At 45.2% G+C, this 25,280-nt stretch overlaps 2 protein-coding genes across 2 annotated transcripts; one reads left to right on the forward strand and one right to left on the reverse strand.

Annotated features, from left to right (window-relative positions):
- Positions 1-543: 543 nt before the first annotated feature.
- Positions 544-6,976, reverse strand: ttr (transthyretin (prealbumin, amyloidosis type I)). Its single transcript, XM_068743439.1, has 4 exons — positions 6,911-6,976; positions 6,220-6,356; positions 5,994-6,129; positions 544-1,219 (listed from the first exon to the last, which is right to left on the reverse strand). The coding sequence occupies exons 1-4, from the start codon at positions 6,974-6,976 to the stop codon at positions 1,112-1,114; spliced, it is 447 nt and encodes a 148-aa protein (XP_068599540.1). The 3' UTR covers positions 544-1,111.
- Positions 6,977-10,815: 3,839 nt separating this feature from the next.
- scp2b (sterol carrier protein 2b) lies at positions 10,816-16,509 on the forward strand. The gene is made up of 5 exons (XM_068743806.1): positions 10,816-10,876; positions 12,539-12,629; positions 13,972-14,101; positions 14,210-14,289; positions 15,994-16,509. Exons 1-5 carry the CDS (start codon positions 10,854-10,856, stop codon positions 16,087-16,089), a joined length of 420 nt encoding a protein of 139 aa, XP_068599907.1. The 5' UTR covers positions 10,816-10,853; the 3' UTR covers positions 16,090-16,509.
- Positions 16,510-25,280: the final 8,771 nt, after the last annotated feature.

Raw genomic sequence — 25,280 nt, forward strand, 5'->3', positions numbered from 1 at the left:
TCCATGTTCATGTAGCGCTCGCTCTGCACACGCCCACTTCCTACGGCCAATCGCCTCCACACATCACTGACGGTTTCACACGGTGCTGTTAAAGGTTGCCGTCTGCTGTTGGAACATTACTTTGTAAAGTTTTTTTCTTTGTGGAGGGAGGACAAAATAAACACTTCCATATTCTGGAAAACCAAGCTGATATTTGTGTCCTTTATTTTCATGTATGATCACACACAAGGAACATTAAAAACCTTATCTTCAAAGGCAAATACACCGTCGGTGTGTTTCACCAGGGGAAAGGTTTTACAAGATGGAAGCTGCACCTTTGGTTTGCTATGAGATCACGTCTCAGCCCGATGTGGATCCGTTAACGGACCCTCTGCCAGCGAGGCCGGGAAAAAGGTCTGCTTCTCTTTAAGCCCAGTACACACAAGAACAACCCTTAGCCGATGGTGGCGGTTCTGTTCATCACCTGGGGCCAGAATTATTTTATTTTTTAATATATTTTTTTAAACTTACCATAGTGGATAATTTTAATAATCAAAATTGGCACAAAAACATTGAGTAGGTAGTCTGATCTGATGGCATTTCACTGTATGAACCTGGAGTGTGTGGCAGAGCTGCAGAAGAACACAGAACATTCAGGTACCCGTGACCCGCAAGGCGGATAAAGCCACTGCAGACGAGACGAAAAGGTAGAACAGCCATTTTATGTACTTCATCTGAAGAAGGTATCAGCTTCTCACACACACACACACACGAGTCAAATTAAAATACTGGACGCTCATGATTAGAGTGCAACTGTGTGGCTCACTGATGTGTTTTAATAGTTTTCGGAGGCAGACTGGATAATGTTATTAACAATCAGAATAATCAAAGGCACACTAGAACAATGGAACAGGGCATACAGGGGTGTCAAAAAAGATTAGAATATCACCAAAAGGTTCTATATTGTTTGTCATTCACTTCAGAAAGTGAAACCCAGGATATAGATTCATTTCACAGAGTGAAATGTTTCAAGCCTTTCTAGAAATGTTGATGAAAATTCAGGGTCTTAGAAAACTAGCATCTTGGTGACAAGAAGAAACAGTCATGTGACCTGAAGCGGCGTCCCGGGGCATCAGTGGTGCACGGCGGTTACCATGGCGGTGGAGGTGTAGGAGTACGGACTGAGCAGCATGGCCAGAGTGTAGTGACGATGACCCTCGGTGTGAGCAGCAAACACCACCTGAACACACACACGGGTCAGAAGCTCCAGGTACGCTGGAATAACAATCACCTCGTGCACCCTTATTCACAAGAGTGCACGTTAAAATGTGCACGGCCAATATTTAACAGTCCCACTTTCATTTTATTGTGTTGCTCTGTCTGGTATGAATAATAAAATGCAACACAGTCAAAAGAGTAACTTCACTACAGTAAGTCACATTTTTTTAAAATAGTTTGGATGGTCCTGTGACTTATACTCAGGTACAACTTATATACAGTATATTAAAATATGTACAGTAAGCCCCCAGTAAGCCGCAGTTCCAACTCAAAGATCTGAATCTCATGATCAGTTTGTTTACCTGGTCCTTAAGGCGGTGTCGATCAATTCTGGTGGAACTTTTACAGATGGATAGATAAATCCCCACTAGAACCCTGCGGTCCCAAAATGCTGGCCTGCTCGTGGTTCCAGACATTTCCAAGAGCAGACAGGGGGGCGGAGCTTCAGTTATCAAGCTCCTTTATTGTGGAATCAGCTCCCTGATTGGTTCCTGAGACAGACACCATCTCTATGTTCAAGAGTAGATTAAAGACTTTCCTTTTTAACAAAGCTTATAACTAATCAATACAGTAATCAATATGATCAATATGCTGTCATTAGGCAGCACTGGTGGCTTAACATCATGACACACTGAGCTCCTCCCCCTTTATCTGGTTATTCATGTTATAAATATATGTCAGTAATCTCTCTCTCTTCCTGTAGTCTTGCACTCTCTCTCCCTCTGTTTGTCCCTCTCTCTCTTTCAGGTCCTTCTGTCCGTGGTGCTGCAGAACCTGGACCTGTGTCCCTCAACACTGAAGTCCACGTCGCTAGCATTAGCATTTATAGCTTTATATCGCTAGCATTAGCATTATAGCTTCATACATTTTCTCTCTCTCTCTCTCTCTCTCTCTCTCTCTCTACCCAGCCGGTCAGACAGATGGCCGTCCACCATGAGCCTAGGTTCTGTCCAAGGTTTCTGCCTGTTAGAGGTAGTTTTTCCTTGCCTCCGTTGCTCTTGTGGGTCACGTTGGGTTCTGTGTTTCCCTGCTAATCCTGTAAAGTGCCTTGAGATGACTTCCTGTTGTGATCCGGCACAATATAAATAAAGGTGAATTTAATTGAATTAAATTGAATTGAATGAATGACAACAACATGTTGGAGATGAATAAGGAATTACTAACAACATCCATCCATCTTCAATCGCTTATCCGGGGCCGGGTCGCGGGGGCAGCAGCCCAAACAGGGAAGCCCAGACTTCCCTCTCCCCGGCCACTTCCTCTAGCTCTTCCAGGGGGATCCCGAGGCGTTCCCAGGCCAGCCGAGTCTTCAACGTGGTCTCCTACCAGTGGGACGTGCCCTGAACACCTCACCAGGGAGGCGTCAGGGAGGCATCCTGAATAGGTGCCCGAGCCACCTCATCTGGCGCCTCTCAACGCGGAGGAGCAGCGGCTCTACTCCGAGCTCCTCCCGGATGGCCGAACTCCTCAGCACCGCTACGGAGGAAGCTCATTTTGGCCACTTGTACCTTGTTCTTTTGGTCACTACCCAAAGCTCGTGACCACAGGTGAGGGTAGTAACCTAGATCGACCGGTAAATCGAGAACTTTGCCGTTCGTGACGGATCTGTGCCTTCAAGGACCCTGCCGAGGGTGTAGAGCTGATCCACAGTTCCACGGCCAGGACGAAAACCACATTGCTCCTCCTGAATCCGAGGTTCGACTATCCGGCGGACCCTCCTCTCCAGTACCCCTCAATAGACCTTGCCGGGGAGGCTGAGGAGTGTGATCCCTCTGTAGTTGGAACACACCCTCCGGCCCCCCTTCTTATAAAGAGGGACCACCACCCCGGTCTGCCAATCCAGAGGCACTGCCCCCGATGTCCATGCAATGTTGCAGAGTCGTGTCAACCATGACAGCCCTACAACATCCAGAGCCTTAAGGGACTCTGGGCGGATCTCATCCACCCCCAGAGCCTTGCCACCGAGGACCCTTTTGACTACCTTGGCAACCTCGGCCCCAGAGATAGAAGAGCCCACTCCCGAGTCCCCAGGCCCTGCTTCCTCACTGGAAGGCATGTTGGTCAGCAGCGCACCGTCCCCACCATACACACTGTTGACCGTGCACTGCTTCCCCCTCCTGAGACGCCGGCTGGCGGTCCAGAACCTCTTCGAAGCCGTCCGGAAGTCGTTTTCCATGGCCTCACTGAACTCCGTTTTCATCTCAGCAATTATGGTAGCTGCACTCCGCTTAGCCTTTCGGTACCTGTCTGCTGCCTCCGGAGTCCCACAGGCCAAAAAGGCCGGATAGGACTCCTTCAGTTTCAGCCACAGCACCGATTGGCCGCTTCGTCTACCCTCTCGTCTACCGGTGTAAACTCCAACATACAGACACCGGGCCAGGGGGCACTAAGTATTGCCACCCTGGCCCGGAGTGGGTTCTCAGCAGGAACCGATGCTAGATTCATGCCGTGAATGACAGTCGATGTTGGAGCGAGAGACAAACGCGGCAACGCCGTCCCAGCGCTTGTCCAGCTGCTGTCCGTATTAAGGGGAGTGCTGCTACCATATATGGTCAATTGAAGGCGTTTTTGAATGCAAATGAGCCCAACGTGCACAAGCATTGTACTTAAGAACAGGTGAGATTGATCAACACGGATTACTGACAGGTGTGGTACGACCAGTCTGCGCACGTTGGATAAATACGGATTTTGAAATACTGTTTTATACACACATTCTACATTTCATTCGTAGGAACAAATTTAGAATCTTTTCTACACCCTCTTGATAAATGTGGCCCTGGACTCTGGGCTAAAGGAGTATTAACTGAACCTGTGGTGAGACATGGTAACTACTTATACTCACATCAACTACTTCATGGAACTACTTATACTCACATCAACTACTTCATGGAACTACTTATACTCACATCAACTACTTCATGGAACTACTTTATACTCACATCAACTACTTCATGGAACTACTTATACTCACATCAACTACATGGTAACTACTGATACTCACATCAACTACATGGTAACTACTTATACTCACATCAACTACTTCATGGAACTACTTATACTCACATCAACTACTTCATGGAACTACTTATACTCACATCAACTACTTCATGGAACTACTTTATACTCACATCAACTACTTCATGGAACTACTTATACTCACATCAACTACATGGTAACTACTGATACTCACATCAACTACATGGTAACTACTTATACTCACATCAACTACTTCATGGAACTACTTATACTCACATCAACTACTTCATGGAACTACTTATACTCACATCAACTACTTCATGGAACTACTTATACTCACATCAACTACTTCATGGAACTACTGATACTCACATCAACTACTTCATGGAACTACTGATACTCACATCAACTACTTCATGGAACTACTGATACTCACATCAACTACTTCATGGAACTACTTATACTCATCAACTACTTCATGGAACTACTGATACTCACATCAACTACTTCATGGAACTACTTATACTCATCAACTACTTCATGGAACTACTGATACTCACATCAACTACTTCATGGAACTACTTTATACTCACATCAACTACTTCATGGAACTACTTATACTCACATCAACTACATGGTAACTACTGATACTCACATCAACTACATGGTAACTACTTATACTCACATCAACTACTTCATGGAACTACTTATACTCACATCAACTACTTCATGGAACTACTTATACTCACATCAACTACTTCATGGAACTACTTTATACTCACATCAACTACTTCATGGAACTACTTATACTCACATCAACTACATGGTAACTACTGATACTCACATCAACTACATGGTAACTACTTATACTCACATCAACTACTTCATGGAACTACTTATACTCACATCAACTACTTCATGGAACTACTGATACTCACATCAACTACTTCATGGAACTACTGATACTCACATCAACTACTTCATGGAACTACTGATACTCACATCAACTACTTCATGGAACTACTTATACTCATCAACTACTTCATGGAACTACTGATACTCACATCAACTACTTCATGGAACTACTGATACTGACATCAACTACTTCATGGAACTACTGATACTCACATCAACTACTTCATGGAACTACTGATACTCACATCAACTACTTCATGGAACTACTGATACTCACATCAACTACTTCATGGAACTACTGATACTGACATCAACTACTTCATGGAACTACTGATACTCACATCAACTACTTCATGGAACTACTGATACTCACATCAACTACTTCATGGAACTACTTATACTCATCAACTACTTCATGGAACTACTGATACTCACATCAACTACTTCATGGAACTACTGATACTCATCAACTACTTCATGGAACTACTGATACTCATCAACTACTTCATGGAACTACTGATACTCACATCAACTACTTCATGGAACTACTGATACTCACATCAACTACTTCATGGAACTACTGATACTCACATCAACTACTTCATGGAACTACTGATACTGACATCAACTACTTCATGGAACTACTGATACTCACATCAACTACTTCATGGAACTACTGATACTCACATCAACTACTTCATGGAACTACTGATACTCATCAACTACTTCATGGAACTACTGATACTCACATCAACTACTTCATGGAACTACTGATACTCACATCAACTACTTCATGGAACTACTGATACTCACATCAACTACTTCATGGAACTACTGATACTCACATCAACTACTTCATGGAACGGTGTGTTCCCCTCATTTCTCCAGTATGCTTTGGTGTCAAATTCAACACGATACACTCCGGCTGGGAACTGCTGCTCTGTGATCAGATTGTGGACCTCTCCTGTGGCGTCCGTCGCTCTGCAGTGAGGACAAGTGAAATCTGCCTGAAGAGTTTGTACATATTAAACAGCCTGTGAGAAGAAAGCTCACATTCCGTGTGGTACATACCCACTAGCGATTTGTGTCCATCCATCAGCAACGGTCCGAAACACCTTCAGTGCCACCGACCCAGCCGGAGTTCCTTTTCCTGCATCAAGGATCTTCACCGTCAGAGGACAGATGGCATCTGAACTGCCATGTTTGTCCTGCAGCACAGTGAAGCATGTCCAGTTGTGTTTCCAGGATTTGTTTAGAATATATTGTGATTTTTACAAACAATAAATAAACAAACAATGGAATATGGAATCTTTCCAAATGAATGGACAGATTCATGCCTTACAATGATGAACATATCAGATTTAGCAATGTAAGGGAATATTGCAAAAGACTTCAGTTCAATTTGTTTTTCACATCGAAAGTCAAACGCAGTCATTCCTTCTCGATGCCACATCCTCCCATCTGGTTCTGGATTTGTCCAGTAGTTTCAACCAATAATCAGACATATGTGAATTCTATCCTACTTGGTGAAAGTAATTATTTACACTTACATAATTTTTTTAGATTCTTCAGTTTCACTCCCCCAAACCCACAGACTCATCAATCAGCTTATGTTAGTCTTAATCTGTCAGTAGAATTAAGTTGACTTAATGTTCAAATACAGAAGATGCAAGCTCTGGTGTTTGCATTAATTGCAGAAATGTACAATATTTTGCCAAATAAAAACACAGAGATTATTGCAGAAAGCCACTCAAACACTGACCAAGGGGGCGGCATTGCAGAGTAGCAGAGCGGAGGCGAGAAGCAGAGAGCACGGTGAGGTATGCATGGCTGGCTGGCGAGTCACTGCACACCAGACCTTCACCGTCTCAGGCCTTTTATAGCAGCAGCTGTCCCCCCCCCTCTCCCTCTACTAGTCCCACTCTCCTACCCGCCTGCCTCATGTCAATATTTAGGCAATGAATAACAGATGGAGTAAGCTTTGGACCATCCAGCATTGATGTCTCAGGAGTTAGTCCCCTGATCAACACCAAAGGGTCACTCTATACATCAGCCTGAACTACTGCTGGGCATTAGTACTGGGTAAAACCCGGTGTCAGAAAACAGTGACGCACCCCTTCTCTCGCCCTTAGTCAGCTGGGATGAGCAAGGCGGATAAAGCGGCTGTAGACAAAAATGGATGGATGAAACTGTGGAAACAGCTTTCAGCATATTGATTTCTGTTAAACGATGTGAAAACGCAGTAAGACTGTGAAGGGGAATGAAAAGCCTAAACAGATCCTCCATTTTAATTAGACAGTGTCCTGTGCAGATACTGTCACGGACCAAGGCAGGAAAAAACCCAAACGCACGACAGTAGAGTGGGAATCCAAAACCAGAGCTTTATTGTTCGTTACCGGGTAGGCAGACAGATCCCAAGGGGCAGGCGAAGGGACAGAGTCCATGAATCAGGAGGGTCGGTACACGGGAGGTCAGTCTGAAGTGCTGGAAAGTAGGAAACATCACTCACAATCTGGCAGCGGTGTGGTGTGTGAGCAGAGTCTATGTAGAGTCCGGGACGGGAACACAGGTGACAGGAATGAGCTGATTGCATGAGCACCGGGGGGGAGGAGGACAGGGAGAGTTAGTGGGGGAATGACACCGGCCCGCCTCAAGGTGTGACAGATCAGATTAATAAAAACATTATTTGAGCAGTTAATTTCTAGCCATTATGTCATAAGTGGTTCTGGACACTCAAAGATTAATTACATGTGCTGTAAGTAAGGTCAAATAGAAAACTACAGACTCATTTCAAAATGTCAATTTTGAAATAATGGTGCGGTGGCGTAGTGGTTAGTGCTGCCACCTCATAGCAAAACGTTACCAGGTTCGAAGCCTCTCTATGTGAAGTTTGCATTTTCTCCAGTCTCCAAAAACGTCCAAAAACATGCAATTTATGTGAATGAATTACTCTAAATTGTCCGTAGTACACAGGTGTGTGTGTGAGTGGTCGTCTGTACCCCACTTCTTGGGATAGGTCATGGACTTGTCTCCATGCTTATCTCATTAGCTCTCAGTGCAGCCTTTGACACAATAGACCATCAGACTCTGTTACAGAGGCTGGAATGTTCAGTTAGTGTCAGAGGAGCTGCACTAAACTGCCTTATTTATCGATCTAATAGTTCTCAGCATGTTTGTCATAAATATTCTACATGCACAAAAGTAAGCTCTGAAATTCCACACAGTTCGGTGAGAGGATCTATTTAATTCACACTTTACATGCGGTAACGTTATTAGGAAACACACTGAAGATTTTCACTGCGATGCAAGAACTTCCTGCTATTAAACCTAAATCAAACTGAAGTAATGATTGTTGGCCCAGAATACTTCAGAGGTGTTTGCTCTGGTGATGCAGCCTGAAAGGTCTCCCTGGAGCTTGTCCTGAGCCCGGATAAATGCAGACGGTTGTGGCAGGAATGGCATCCGGTGTAAAACTTTGCCAGAATTAAGCATGTAATCAACTAGAAGGTAGATTTGCTGTGGCGACGCCTGACGGGAAAAGCCGAAGGAGGAGGAAGAAGAAGAAGGGGAAGAAGAGAAAGAGAAAGAAGAAGATTGTTCTCGTGATGTAGTTGACATAGATGACATCACCTGGTCCATCAGCACCACTTAAAATCCATCTTCTCAACCAGGCTCCACCATATCTTCAAGAGCTCATTGTGCCATATTGCTCCACAAGAACTCTGTAGTCCCAAAGTGCCGTTCGACTAATGAGGAACAGCCCAGCTCGAATGTGTCTCTGAAGCTGCCATCCACAAAGCACTCGGTCAGCGGTCCAAGTCAAAGGAGGCCCTCTACCTGGACCCGATGACAGGTCCATCCTCTGCAACCCATATAATAACCCATATAATAAACTTGCCAACAGCACTAGGGGCGGCTGGGTCCCAAACGTTACTTCTGTATTGGAAAATTGCTCTGGAAGTGGAATTTCCAGACAACAATGCACTGTTTAAAAAACGGTTTAAGCTTTGGTTGACGTCATCACAAACTGTAACCACAATTAAATACCCCAGTTCGCTTGTTTTGCACTGTTCTCCCTGCTCAGGGATGCTCCTCGATGGTAGATCGATGGATCAGTATTTGTGTTATTCTATTGCTGTTTTGAACTAATTTCATGTTTTGGCCCTTTTATTTAAACTTGTTCTTTCTTTTATTTCTATCTTATTTACCTGCTTAGGGACTGCTGCTGGAAATGAGCTATGTGCTAACTCTGATGCAATTGTGTGTTGCCCAATGTCCCTGTTAAATAAACAACCAAAGGAAATGAAGTTCCGTGATTGTGCAATCAGCTCCCTGATTGGGTTTGTGAGGCAGACACCGTCTCCACATTCAAGAGGAGACTGAAAACCTCCCTTTTTAATAAAGCCTATTGTTAATCCATCCAATAGCTATCCTGTCACAGGTCGAGATCAGGGGCTCTCAACATGTTTGATCTCTGGACCCAATTTTCCGAGCACAAAGTGGCCCGGGAGGCCGGGACCATTTAAATATTAACACTTTCATTTCAATTGATCCGAGTCTTGGTTTGATTTGTATTCAATAACTAAATCAAGTCCACTTACAGTTTAACAAGCTAAATCCTTGATAAATGATATGACACACTGTGATCATCTCAACGACATTTATGTATATCCTGTAGGGGGAGAGTGTCTCTACCCACGTGTGTGAGCGCTGCTCGCTGCTCACGACTCCCTTTCCACCCTCGGCTGTGCAGAACCTGCTCTGAAAGGCTCCTTTCTCTAAATAAGGCAGCCTTATCGCAGTTACAAGAAATGAACCATAACTAGTACTACTACTACTTTGAGTAAGTAATCAGATGCTTCAAACTATAACTCACTTATAACATTTGATTTCAATTGATTTGACATCTATAAGGTGTCTTTATAGCAAATTAAACGTTAAAAAAAAATAACGATCCATGCTGCTGTTGTTAATATATTAAAATATGCCATCATTTCCCTTTTTCAAACCTCCATGCCTTGTTAAACCACGTTTTTGTGGTTGATTCGCTAAAAGTGTCAAATGAAGCCGAGGACACCCGAAATGCTCGCTACGGATTTGGGTAATATTAAGTGTTACTTCTTAAATATTAAATAATTAGAAACATTTATACAGTACTACATATTTACTATGTATGGGCGCTTTATAATTGGCTAATGTTGCAAAACATTCAAAAGGTCTGATAGACTGATTGTTCGCTGTATAATGTAATGTAAGAGGAATATTTTTGATTTAATCGATATATTAGATAGATATTTCATTTTATTGATATATAAAAGTCGATTGCATCATATACACTTGGCCTTTCGGGATTTTGAGATAGATAGTTAGATATTTTCTAAAGCAAAACAAACACACAATCAGACACATACGTCTGAATTTTCCATGTGGGAAAAAAAATATGGATTTAGCGAAAAATAAATACACAAATTAAATCACATATACAAATTTATGATAATTTTTGGGAATTTTTCAGAAGGTTGCACAAAGTCCGTAGTTTCTGGAAATGATTTCATGGTTCAGGCTTTAAAGGGTTCGTTTAGACTTGGCGTTCAAACGTGAAATTCTATTACCTGATATCGATTACTCGAGTCTGACGAACCAGGAAGTGTTGTCGGCACGGCTCAGTCGTCACTTCCGCTAACTGAGGACTGCGCACTAGAAACATGCCTGACAGACAGACACAAAGGTAAGAATCCGGATCCTCGCGTTGAACGTCGTGCTTATTGGTTAACGTTTAACCGGGTTAGCGGCGGAACATCAAACAGATCACCGTAACGCTGCCGTATATCTTCTTACGTCACTGCAGAGCTCCGTAAAGCGAAGTGACGTCACCTTCTTCGGCCGGATGTCGGTCAGTGCTAGCTTCCGAGCCGTGGCTAAAGGGATAGCTTCGCTCTGTCTGACCATTAAAACCATGAAAACAGAAGAAGGAGATATAATCGAGGTGTGATCAATCACCACGGATCATTACTCTCTGGCATGCGCGTGCGCAGCGGGCTGATTAGCATGATTATTATTGGATGCTCTGTCGGGCAGTTTGAAAGTGTCAACAAACCTTTGAACTAATTTACCTGAACGTATAAGAAGGTAAACGTGAGGTCGCTATCGACGCACAATTATTAGGAACTGTTCGTGTGCAGAATTAATATGCAGCTAAATAAAAATAATAAACACAATTCTGACAGTTAAAAGCAAAATCAATGGCCAATAAAGCCGCCCTCCTCCTCAGCAGTCCGTCTCAAATCATGCTTTCAGAGTCCGTCAGTTTCTTCACTTTCTGTGCAGCAGCACAGAGGGGGGGGGGGGGGGGGGGCGGGGGGATCTCCTGTTTAAGAAGCACCTGCAAGCTCTCCATACAGGTGAGGAAGGAGGCCACGCCACCGTCCTTTCATCTTCAGAGGAAGGAGGCCACGCCACCATCCTTTCATCTTCAGAGGAAGGAGGCCACGCCACCATTCTTTCATCTTCAGAGGAAGGAGGCCACGCCACCATTCTTTCATCTTCAGAGGAAGGAGGCCACGCCACCATCCTTTCATCTTCAGAGGAAGGAGGCCACGCCACCATCCTTTCATCTTCAGAGGAAGGAGGCCACGCCACCATTCTTTCATCTTCAGAGGAAGGAGGCCACGCCACCATCCTTTCATCTTCAGAGGAAGGAGGCCACGCCACCATCCTTTCATCTTCAGAGGAAGGAGGCCACGCCACCATCCTTTCATCTTCAGAGGAAGGAGGCCACGCCACCATTCTTTCATCTTCAGAGGAGGGAGGCCACGCCACCATCATTTCATCTTCAGAGGAAGGAGGCCACGCCACCATCCTTTCATCTTCAGAGGAAGGAGGCCACGCCACCATCCTTTCATCTTCAGAGGAAGGAGGCCACGCCACCATCCTTTCATCTCCAAGGCCTCTACTGGCTAACCAGGACTTTGACGGAGTCTTTTAAAGTCTTTAAAAAAAAAAGCATCATCAGTCGGTTAAATCTTATTATTTTGGTTCGTTTTGCAGAAGAAAAGAACTTGCCTAATAACTCTGCACACCTGGCGTTGATCTCCTTTAGCCACGCCCTTCCTCATGACACAAATACACGTCACCTGATAGGCTCGAATCACCCGAGCATTCAGCTTAGTGCTGGAAAGTATGACCTGATTGAAATACTCGCCTAATAATTGTGCGGCTAGCGTACATGAAAGCTAAGCTTTAGCTGCGAGGTCCATTCAAGGAAAGTACGGTTCACCTGAAAGCCTAAAGTCAGATGAACCGAGTCCTCTTTACATCAGCTAAGCGTGTACTTGTGTTCCGTTCTTTGCTGCTAACCTCGTTGTGTCGTTGTCTCTCCTCTCGTATGAAGGATTCGAGCCGCTAACGCCGGCGCCAGCGACGGGCTGGAGGGCTTTAAGGCGCACGCCGTGTTTCAGGAGATCAGCAGCAAGCTCCAGGAGGTGATTCATGATTTACAGACAGACGCGTTCCTCTTAGCTTCAAGCGGTTACCTTTGACCTCTTGGGAATCCAAATATCGACATTTATCGCAGAATCTGTCACACTTCTCAGCGTTACTTTAGGGCACAAGCTCCGCCCCCAACATGCAGCTAGTACCGGTATTGCATTGTACTTCTTTAAATTGGAGACCCAAGGAAGTATCGCAGAACCTGAACAAAATATTTAGATGTGTTGCCCTTCTCATAAAATATTTGAGGCACACTGATACAGCTATTGCTTTATTACATAATTATTACTTGTTCATCCAGTTTATTACACATTGGAATATTTCAATATACATTTCCATCGTTAAGAAGGTTAAAACGTAGTTTTATTTACTGCTGACAAGTAGGATGCTGAGAAAGCTCTCTCTCTCTCCCTCTCTCCCTCTCCCCCTCTCTCTCTCCCTCTCTCTCTCGCCCTCTATCTCTACCTCTCTCTCTCCTATCTCTCGCCCTCTCTCTACCTCTCTCTCTCTCCCTCTCTCTCTCCCCCTCCCTCCTTCTCTCTCTCCCTCTCCCTCTCTCTCTCCTATCTCTCGCCCTCTCGCTCTCTCCCTCTATCTCCCTCCCTCTCCCTCTCCCTCTCCCTCTCTCTCTCTCCTTCTATCTCTCGCCCTCTCTCTACCTCTTTCTCTCCCTCTCTCTCTCCCCCTCCCTTCTTCTCTCTCTCCCTCTCCCTCTCTCTCTCTCCCTCTATCTCTCCCCCCCCCCCTGCATTGTGCTTAATGCACACAACTTTTATTTGCTCATTGTTTTGGGATGCTTTCGTTTTAAACTCACATGACCTACGATCAATTTGTAATATTTTTTTGAGGCAGAAACATTGAAGATGTGCATTTTGATATTGTAACAGCAAATGGCAGATCCAGAATGGCACTGAGGGGATCATCCCCGTGCGCCTCTGCTCAGACTGGCCGACGCTTCCCTCGCTCCTCTAAAGAGTCATGGAGATGTGTTCACTCGTTTTCCTTCACCCCTTGACAAACCAGCTCAGAGACTGTTTACATTTTTGCAAGCGTGTTTTTGTGTTCGAGAGCTAAAGTTAGGATCCCAGGCGGGTTCACGAGTTACTGAGGCGTTCATTGAAGATGGGGTTCTATCGGTGGGTCGGGTTCCACCAGGGGGACGGAGGTTCTCAGTCACCCAGGTCGTCTGGTTCCAGGTGTTTCCTGCAGCTGCTGGGTCGGCGTTATGTCTGTGGAACACTTCATATTCATGTTGTATCGATATTTATCGTGCTGAAAAGCTTCGGGCACGCTGCTGTGGTGGGTTTAGTGTGAACGTCTTTGTCTACCAAACAGGAAGGGGAGCAGTTTGTAAAAAAGATTGGGGGAGTGTTTGCCTTCAACGTAAAGGATGGCCCGAATGGCCAGGAGGCAACGTGGATTGTGGATGTGAAGAACGGCAGAGGCTGCGTTCACAAAGACGCAGGTGAGGAAACGGAGCCGTCTAGACGGAGTATTGGGATTCTTTGCTGCCCCGCCTGACCCTGGACTGCGATTACACGTGTACTTCAGTTCCTGTGTCTCTGTCCTGCAGCTCAGAAAGCAGATTGCACCATTTCCATGTCGGACACCGACTTACTGGCCATGATGACGGGCAAAATGAATCCACAGACTGTGAGTGTTCAGTACCAGGCGGCGTGACGGCAGTTCAGCCACCAGCAGCATCCCAGATCCTCTGAATGAGACTCATCCCAGATCCTCTGAATGAGACTCATCACAGATCCTCTGAATGAGACTCATCACAGATCCTCTGAATGAGACTCATCACAGATCCTCTGAATGAGACTCATCACAGATCCTCTGAATGAGACTCATCACAGATCCTCTGAATGAGACTCATCACAGATCCTCTGAATGAGACTCATCACAGATCCTCTGAATGAGACTCATCACAGATCCTCTGAGTGAGACTCATCACAGATCCTCTGAATGAGACTCATCACAGATCCTCTGAATGAGACTCATCACAGATCCTCTGAATGAGACTCATCACAGATCCTCTGAGTGAGACTCATCACAGATCCTCTGAATGAGACTCATCACAGATCCTCTGAATGAGACTCATCACAGATCCTCTGAGTGAGACTCATCACAGATCCTCTGAGTGAGACTCATCACAGATCCTCTGAATGAGACTCATCACAGATCCTCTGAATGAGACTCATCACAGATCCTCTGAATGAGACTCATCACAGATCCTCTGAGTGAGACTCATCACAGATCCTCTGAATGAGACTCATCACAGATCCTCTGAATGAGACTCATCACAGATCCTCTGAATGAGACTCATCACAGATCCTCTGAGTGAGACTCATCACAGATCCTCTGAATGAGACTCATCACAGATCCTCTGAGTGAGACTCATCACAGATCCTCTGAGTGAGACTCATCACAGATCCTCTGAGTGAGACTCATCACAGATCCTCTGAATGAGACTCATCACAGATCCTCTGAGTGAGGCTCATCACAGATCCTCTGAGTGAGACTCATCACAGATCCTCTGAATGAGACTCATCACAGATGAGACGCGCGCGTACGTTTGAGCGCCGAGCTGCTGAACTCACCGCTATCAGCGCTACGTCGGTCTCAAAGTTAATCATCATCAAACCACAATTTATAGACAATAATACCTTATATCACCTTGTGTGTGCCTCAGTTCAGTAACATTATCTACTACTGAACTTCCGGCTTGTCCCATAAGGGGGCGCCACAGCGAATCAACCTCCTCCGCTGTCACCCTGGCAATTTTCATCATCGGTACATTTCAAATGTGAAAAATAAAATCCAGGAAATCACATTGTTTGATTTCTACCTTTCATGTTCTATAATCACCGGCGTTGGCTGGTTTGTCTGTCTGTTAGCGAGATGACTCAAATGACCAGGAACAGATGATTACGTTTTGGTGATGATCCAGAATAGATTCTGGATCACTTTGACATTTTTGTTAACATTGTCAATAGAGCTTCAAAATGTGTTCCTCAATATCTCGTCTTATTATTGACTAATGTTTATGGAATTTGGCACAGTCATGTAGGGGGGGGGGGGGGGCAGGGGGGCTCTATCTCACCACCAAATTTAGTCTGGATCAGATCCAGAATGGAGTCAGGAAAAAATATTACATTTTAACATTGAAAACCCGATTTATGGATCCACAAATCGACAAATCGATAGAATATGAGACTGTCTGAGCGTACATTTGATCTCTTTCCACTTTAAACCACAAACTTTCATTGCTCTCACTTCTGTGTCTTTATTCCCTTCGGTTTTCTGGCATCGTATGAGACTGCTGGCTGATGTCTTCCACTCTCTGGTTCGCAGGCCTTTTTCCAGGGCAAGTTGAAGATCACCGGGAACATGGGCCTGGCCATGAAGCTGCAAAGCTTGCAGCTGCAGCCGGGAAAAGCCAAGCTGTAGAGCCGCCGCCGCTGGCTGGAGCTCCGCCTCTGGACACTGCATAGCGTTAGGGCTGGGGAGTTCAGATGAGCGGTGCAGGTCTGTGACCCTCTCACCAGTGGACTGAGCCTACTAACAACCGGCCGGAGGAACAGCAAGAAGCCAAGGAATGATCCACGGACAATAAATGCTCCAGTCCAACCCCGCCTGATGATGATGTCCGTACACTGGGGGACGGCGCTCCCAAGTCAAGGTCTGCTGCTAATGAAGTCTCTCTGAGGGTGATATCGATTGATGACGTCGTCCACAATCATGGACAGTCTAAGTGCCTCCTTGTCTCTGACTTGCTCTTAGATTTTTGGCCAACAACACAAAAGTTTTTTCTGAAAATAAATAACTGAAGATTTCTACTAAATAAATTTGTCTTTGTTGCAACATCCATCGAGTTGACTTGGATCTGGTCTGTTTGTTTAGAGAACATCCTAGAATAATTACCCGGATGTATTCTTTCTAAAGCATAAGCAAAACAAAAAGAACCTGAGCGGTTCCAAACAGAACATGCTGGTCCGCTTTTTCTTCTTGACTTTTATGATGAAATAATTCTGCTGGGTTTCTGGGCGTTCATGCGTTCATATTCATATTCATGCATTCATATGATTGCCCCTGACTCTTCTGGTGGTACCTCGTGTCTCGTGTGTTGAGGGTTTTACTGGTGGGACCTACCGCAGTACTTGCCTTTTCCCACGATGCAACGGTGTTGGAATGTCCCTGTGAGGCTGCCTCGCTATGCGTGATCCCCACTTGGAGAGTACCTCGGCTTCTTCCAGCACTGCAGCGAGCTGATTCCAGGCCGCCACGCTGTAAATGAAGGAGCAGGGCTAAAGGAAATCAGGTCGCTAATCGGACCCAGATTCCACCGAAGCTTTGGCCCGGCTCTCGTGGTTTCCTGGGTTTTACTCTAGAGTGCCAGTGGGCTTATTTCGTGGGTCACGAATTATAGCTTTTATGTTTGCTATTTAAAGGTTATTCAAAACATGCTTCAGGGGACAAATATTTCATAAATGCTGTCACCTGATTGTAAATGAATCAAATAATTAGAAACATTGTGGCAAAAAGGGTGAAACAAGTAGAAGCGGCACAACCGGAGCCTCACATATTGTTGAACAAGAGACAATCAGAGACTGCAGACCCTCGCCTCCAAGTGCCCTATCTCGCAACGTTAAAGAATCCTCCCATCATGCCGTTCGTGTCCCTCCCTCTTAAAGTGGCAGTTTACAGCACAGGCACAATTCCAGATGTAAAAATAAATCTAGAATCTGGATCCAGATCCGGATCAACGCCATTCTCGGGGAGGACCGAGCCACGGACAGAACCTTGCTTGTGTAAAAATTTCAAATTGATTGGGTTACTAGTTTTTGAGTTATGCGCTCGGACAGACAAACAGACAAACAAACAGACAGACAAACAGACAAACTAACAGACAAACAAACGGCCAAACAAACAGACAAACAAACAAACAGACAAACAGACAAACAGACAAACGGACAAACGGACCCAATTGCAATACCCTCGCCTCCCCTTCGGCGAGGGTAGTTAAAAGTGGATATTTTAAGCTTGCTTGTTTTTTGACATTGACGTTGTAAGGTTCTTGAAACGACTGGAGACCCAGTATGCCCTCGGATGGGGGGTCCGTTACTGTCAATGCACTCACTCTTTGGTTTTTATGGGGACAAAATGGGGGTCTAGTCATCCATGTCCAGAGAATCATGGGAGAGAGCGGACTGTTTGTGGCCCAGAAAGGAGACGGCATTTCCGGGCCACAATGGGACAACCTTATTCACTCCTGTGATACATTTGGTTTTGAAATACACGCTGAGATGGATGCGAGAAATTGAAACACTCGGAACCGGTCCTCAACAAGAACGGGCTTTCGATTCACATCCCTCCAGAGGAGCAGCGCTTAATATATCGAGCAGCGATAGTACTGTAATACTCTCATACGCTCGCGTTACGGCACTAAAACATCCGCCGTACCTCTGCTTGCTCGGTTGTCTTCGTAACGTTGATACATTTGCATGAATTGTGTAACAGCTGCCCTGAAAAACGAACATCTGACATGATGTTGTACAATCCCATCCAGATGCAGCGTTTGTTTAGAACAAGCAGACGTAGAGCCGGATCGTTTGGAGCAGCAGTAACCGCCGATGAAACGTGTCGTAAACGTGACGCTTAGCAGCAGCTGAGCGGCTTCACTGGACACAAACAGGCTCTGGTTGGAACTCAATTCTTGTTTCATGCAATCTGAATCTCTGGTAGAGAGTCGTCACCCCGAGCTCGAGTTCTGAGTCGAACCAATCACAGAATTCAACCCAAAAAAAGCCTCTCGTTCCTCAGGAATTTTCTTTTGTCCTCTTTTCCTTTGTCCTCAATCTTCAGGCTTGGAAAAATGGCCACCTGTCTCAAAAAGGGTTTCTTCTGCCACAAGGTCATTGATCCCTTCCAGCCGTCCAACAACTTCAGTGCCCCAGTCACCGTCTCTGTCTCTGTCTCTGCCTCTGTCTGCCTCTGTCTGTCTCCGTCTCCGTCTCCGTCTCCGTCTCTGTCTCTGTCTCTGTCTCTGTCTCTGTCTAGCTTCCTTTGGACGAGTTTCGTAGATCTGCGCAGGTTGAAGGTAAAGCTCCTTGAACAGAAGCTGCACTGAAGTCAGAGCAAGCGTGTCTTCTCTTCTTCTTCTCTTCTTCTTCTCTTCTTCTTCTCTTTCTCTTCTCTGCTTCTCTTCTCTGCTTCTTTTCTCTTCCTCTTCTCTTCCTCTTCTCTGCTTCTCTTCTTCTTCTTCTTCTCTTCTTCTTCTCTTTCTCTTCTCTGCTTCTCTTCTCTGCTTCTTTTCTCTTCCTCTTCTCTTCCTCTTCTCTGCTTCTCTTCTTCTTCTTCTTCTCTTCTTCTCTTCTTCTTCTCTGCTTCTCTTCTTCTTCCCTTCCTCTTCTCTTCTTCTCTTCTTCTTCTCTGCTTCTCTTCTTCTCTTCCTCTTCTCTGCTTCTCTTCTTCTTCTCTTCTCTTCTTCTTCCCTTCTTCTCTTCCTCTTCTCTTCCTCTTCTCTTCTTCTCTTCTTCTTCTCTTCTTCTTCTCTTCCTCTTCTCTTCCTCTTCTCTGCTTCTCTTCTTCTCTTCTTCTCTTCTTCTTCTCTTCCTCTTCTCTTCTTCTTCTTCTCTTCCTCTTCTCTTCCTCTTCTCTTCTTCTTCTTCCCTTCCTCTTCTCTTCTTCTCTTCTTCTTCTCTTCCTCTTCTCTTCTTCTTCTTCTCTTTTTCTTCTCTTCCTCTTCTCTTCTTCTTCTCTTCCTCTTCTCTTCCTCTTCTCTGCTTCTCTGCTTCTCTTCTTCTCTTCTTCTTCTCTTCTTCTCTTCTGCTTCTCTTCTTCTTCCCTTCCTCTTCTCTGCTTCTCTTCTTCTTCTCTTCTCTTCTTCTTCCCTTCTTCTCTTCTTCTTCTCTTCCTCTTCTCTGCTTCTCTTCTTCTCTTCTTCTTCTCTTCCTCTTCTCTTCCTCTTCTCTTCTTCTCTTCTTCTTCTCTTCTTCTTCTCTTCGTCTTCTCTTCTTCTCTTCTTCTCTTCTTCTCTTCTTCTTCTCTTCCTCTTCTCTTCTTCTTCTTCTCTTCTCTTCCTCTTCTCTTCTTCTTCTCTTCCTCTTCTCTTCCTCCTCTCTGCTTCTCTTCTTCTCTTCTTCTTCTTCTCTTCTTCTCTTCTTCTCTTCTTCTCTTCTTCTTCTCTTCTCTTCTTCTTCCCTTCTTCTCTTCTTCTTCTCTTCCTCTTCTCTTCTTCTCTTCTTCTCTTCTTCTCTTCTTCTTCTCTTCCTCTTCTCTTCCTCTTCTCTTCTTCTCTTCTTCTTTGCTGGCTCCCTCTCTACCTGCGTTCTCGGTGACTTCAACAAACCCGTTGCACAAACACATCCAGCGATTCGTGAATCTTTTCTTATGAAGGAGGATAATTGATTCCTCAGTTGTGTGAAGGCAAACCAGCGAGTTGTCTCCAGTATCTCTAGTTATGTCCCAGGCATTTACCCTGAAGTGAAGTAGTACTATAATTTGGTATTGATCACTAATTATTACAGTACAGTTCAAGCTAAACTATTGTTGTGGGCTATCTTTTAATACAATGCTAATTAACTTTGGCATGGAGGAATCCATATTTTGCATTAAGCTCACTGTTTCCATTGTTGTTGGGAAACTCAAATCCAACAAGGTTTGCAGCATCTATCGTTCCACCGCTGTCCAGCAGTATATCCTTCATAACGTTTTGTATGACGACACAGATCACGGCACTGACTGGGCGTGCTCGCTTGCTTTATGCAAACCATTCCCTCGATGTGGACTCAGTGTCGGCTCAACTTGGAGCATACAATGTGGAAATAAATATAATTTGGACGTGTACCTTTCCCTTATTTTAATTGCAGTTATAACTTGGTAAAGGCTGGAAACATCACAGACAGTAGGTAACACGACTACCGGTACTCCTGCTGGTTGAAGTTCAGGAAGGAGGCACACAGATTTCATGTATCTGTTTTCCTGCGTGGCTATTTTCACACCATGGAAATCTGGTTTCCCATAACAACGCTGCCACTGGACGGAACAGGTGTCCCGCCTCTTTTCCTTCCTGTGTCTTTGTTGCTGAGGGACAAAGGACTGTTCTATGTGGAGAAATGTTCTCCACATAGAACAAACAATTTCATCTGTTCCGGTGTCTGAAAACACCCAAATAAATGCTAATAACAATGGATTTATTTTTTAACTACTATATAGATACACACACACTAAATGATAAACAGTATTATTGTAATATAAAATGTTGTTTTATTATGAATTTGACCTTCGACACAGACGATAGTGGCTAACAGCGGCGGAGGGGCTGGGGGGGTCGCACACTTTCTACACTTTATTCTGTACCTTTCAGAAGACGAGAGGTAGACGAGAGGGAGACGAGGACGGAAGCTGGTGAAGACCTGAACTGATCGAGTCACGCGCTATCCGAGCGCTCGCCTATCAGCGCCACCATCTGGCGGGTTTGCTCGTGTCTCGGAACACTCGCGGGTCGAAGTGTTACTGTACTTTGTAAATCATCTTCTGATGCTCCAGGGGTCACCAGGGGTCACCTGCGTGTTTCCGGTATCTCAACCCCCCACATCCTCACCTCGGTGACCCAGCCGGGGTCGAACCGACCACGCCTCGAGTTCAGGTAGCAGCGGTCTGTCTCCTGTGGTGCCGCTCCTCGCCGTAGGCTTTGTGTCGTGTTGCCTGCTTTGATGGACGTGCCTCTCGACCTCTGACCCCGCGTACGATAATTACGTTCTTGATGCCACAGATTCAACCATGAGAGTTTCCGTCCATGCGTCTCCCCCGTCTCCCCCGTCTGGCTGCCTCACGCCGTCAGCCCTCGCCTCCGTCTGAATCCACGTCGGCTCTTCTTTATATCAGCGGCTTAAGTTTGTTCATCGAGCTTTGAAGCCACTTTTAGGGGGGAAAATTAAGTCTTCAGAATAAATATGAGGGAAAAAACAAAAGAATTTGTGCTTTTGGCTCTTGTTCAGGTCAGCGCTCTCTCACTGACTCGCTCCCTTCCTTTCCACTCGCTCCTGTTCCCCTTCCTTTCCCACTATTTTCACATCTGGAGGCTATCTGCTGTGGCTGCGTGACTCCTCGCCTGCTATGGGACAGCCTGCGTTGGAATTGGACTTCAGACTTTCAGCAAACATTGTTTGAGGAGGTAAAGTAGTGGAGCAGAACGATGCTTTCCTGTTTCCTGTTTCCTGTTTTATGGGAGTCTGTGCTTCAGACTGCGCTTTCATACGTTCTCTAGCATCCAGTAACGCTGATAATGTTCGACAGCAGGCATCGTGACGCTTTCAGCTTTACAGAGAGCTGATTCAAGCGTTCTGAAGTTCTCTCTCTGCTGAACTTTCATTCTGACTGGTTCCTGAAAAAGGTTCACAAGAGTTTGATCTTCATCCGGGCGTTCACATGCTGCTGAGCGGATTGTGTTTGTGTTTGTTAGAAAAGCCGGGGGACGGGACGGCACGGGACGGGGCTGGACGGGACGGGACAGGGCTGGACAGGACGGGACAGGGCTGGACAGGACAGGACGGGACGGGACGGCACAGGGCTGGACAGGACGGGACGGGACGGGACGGGACGGGATGGGGCTGGACGGGACGGGACAGGGCTGGACATGACGGGACAGGGCTGGACGGGACGGGGCTGGACAGGACGGGACAGGGCTGGACAGGACGGGACGGGACGGGACAGGGCTGGACGGGACGGGACAGGGCTGGACAGGACGGGACGGGACAGGACGGGACGGGGCTGGACGGGACGGGACGGGACGGGACGGGACGGGGTAGGACAGGACAGGGATGGGCGGGGCAGGGATGGGCGGGGCAGGGATGGGCGGGGCAGGGATGGGCGGGGCAGGGTTCATCATTATAGAATTCTAAGTATTGAACACGAAAGTAGGAATAGATTACTCACAACTGTTTTTGTTAGCAAAAACTATTTTCTGTCATTTTACCGATAAATCAGATTTATAAGTATTTATAGCATTGATCAGCCAAATCGAACAACTGTGGCCAGATCAATCCAGTAGATCTGCTGTTTCATGAATATATAATATATGTTTATATACTTGTACTGAGGTGTAAACATTGGTGTAATTTCATTCATACCAGAAGAGTTTCTTACACATTGTTATTTTTTGTAAAGGACGATGGATCGATGTTTGTTGGAGACGTGGGGAGGGTTCACATCTCATCTCTTCAAATGATCCCATCATATTTAGTGAGGCCCAAAGATCTCGGCACACAGAGACACCTTTTGTTGTTGTATAAAACCTGTCTATTGCCATAGAAACGAAACTGCACTGAGAGCTTTTGAAATGAAATGTTAAACACAATTCACATCTGATACAGGCAGAAGATTCGTGTGTACTTTTAAACATTCACATCCAGCACAGTATGCTTCCTGTTGATTGCAGCATTTGCTCTTCCTCCCAGCCACTAGTCACAGCGAGGAAATGGAGATTCACGGCGTCACCGGTCCCACGAGATCCACACATTCTGACACGGTTCCAGAACATCTTTTTCAAAATAACATTTCTTTCTGGTTTATTCCTTGTTTTCTTTTTGAAGTAAATGGGCCTCTGTCATTTACAGCAGTAGCCAAAGATCAAAGCTGCTTCCTGTGTCCGTTAGTGGGCTGGGTGAATTATCATCAACACATGAATTGATGATTGATTTTTACCTTCCTGTGACCTCAGCTAGCTCATCTTGGATTATAGTAAATGAGTATTGCCCCTAATGGAGCAGGAATAATCCAGCCACCCTGGGGAATAGACGTCATGTGAGGTCATTCCAAATGTTGAAATTGGCTGCAGTGTGTGACAATTTGCTCTCGATTTATCCCTCCTCTTTCTTGGCCAGATTGCTATCAGCTAAAAACTCTTGTTCACCGTCTTCCTCCTGTCATCAAACATGCAGCTTTTTAAAGAATAGGATGGGGTGCTCTGATTTCAACGGATATAATATGTTCATGTGCACGGATGTGTGTTTGGATGATGTCATTATTATTGTCTCTTTGCACCATAGATACAATTTCTTTTTTTTTTTGTAAATAAATTTTATTGAATTTTTGTTACAGAACATAAACAATAACAAGCACTCTGTAATCACAAATATATCAAAATACAAAGAAATATACACCACCATCCAAAATAAAGTTGCTTCCTATAACTCCATACCATCGTCACTCAAAAACCCAACCCTGTAACCCCGCACCGCCCACTCGCTCCGCTCTAAAAGAAAAGGAAAAAAAAGAAAAAAAGGAGTAAATCTAAGTTAAGAATTAAAATATAGAAATAACCAAAATAAATACAACAAAAATAACAACATAGTCACCAGAAAACAAAAACAATAAGTTCTGAGGTAGATGATGACATTAGATCACGGGAACACGCCAGTTTAGCGCATATCTCCCCTTATTTACTGTGTCCCGAAGGGACGGGGGCAAGTACTTCAGAAAGGCTGAGGGCAAGTACTTCAGAAAGGCTGACCACGTTCTCTGGAACAGGCCATCGCCCCCTTTCATCCGTGCAGTAAGCCTCTCTAAGGGCAGAACTTTGTACGCTTCTTGGTACCGTTGTGTAACAGTGGGAGGTCTGGCACTTATCCACTGTTTCAGAATGCATCTCCTAGCCAGAAACAACAGCTTGTCACAGAGTCTGAAATCAAATCTGCTCAGGGATAATGTCTTTGAAGGCAAGCCTAAAATGAAAAGTCCTGAATCCTTTGTAACCCTAACTGGAAAAATCCTCCTCAGTTCCTGGGCTACATTGCTCCAAAACCTCAAAATCAGGCGACTGTCTCAGAAACAGTGGATGTATGTCCCCACCGACCGTTTACATTTAATACAAAGAGGGGAGGTCTGCTTATCCATCTTATTAAGGAGATATGATGTTATATGGGATAGATACCATTTCTATCTGAATCATGCGGCTTTAAATATCAGGGAAAATGCGGCATTGACTTTCAACCAGGCTTTTGTTGCTCGCTAATTGCAAGACGATCCAGATCCATAAAAGTAATGCAACATGGTTTAAACTCAGTTATCCTGGTAGCTGATCCAGACCAGGACACCAGCCGGGTCTGGATCAGGCTAATCCTCAGTTGTTAAATAGAGTTGCTGAAACGGGAACAATCTCTGTTTTGGGCGACTCTCAGTACGACGGATACGGATATCGAGAAAGCCTTCCGTACTCACGCTGTCGTCCTTTAGTATCTATTTGGGCACGTTTTCATATTGATGGCCAATAAAGACAAGAAGACATGAAAGCAATACCACTGGAAGCAGTCGAGGGAACTGTAGCTGCAGGTTCACAATTCATTCAGGTTTATTTATGTAGCGCCAGATCACAACAGGAAGTCATCTCAAGGCACTTTACAGGGAAAGACAGAAAAACTTCCCTGGAACAGGCAGAAACCTTGGACAGAACCTAAGGCACATTGTGGACGGCCATCTGTCTGACCGGCTGGGTTGAGAGAGAGAGAGAGAGAGAGAGAGCGAGAGAACAAGACAAAACAAAGAACAAAGAACAAAGAGCATGTTCACAATGAAACTGTGATCTGATTTTTTGACTTTCCATCGCCGTCCTTGTGCAATAGGAGGACTGAGCAGTGGAC

The sequence above is a fragment of the Brachionichthys hirsutus genome, chromosome 9, assembly GCF_040956055.1.
Source record: "Brachionichthys hirsutus isolate HB-005 chromosome 9, CSIRO-AGI_Bhir_v1, whole genome shotgun sequence".
Lineage (NCBI taxonomy): Eukaryota > Metazoa > Chordata > Actinopteri > Lophiiformes > Brachionichthyidae > Brachionichthys > Brachionichthys hirsutus.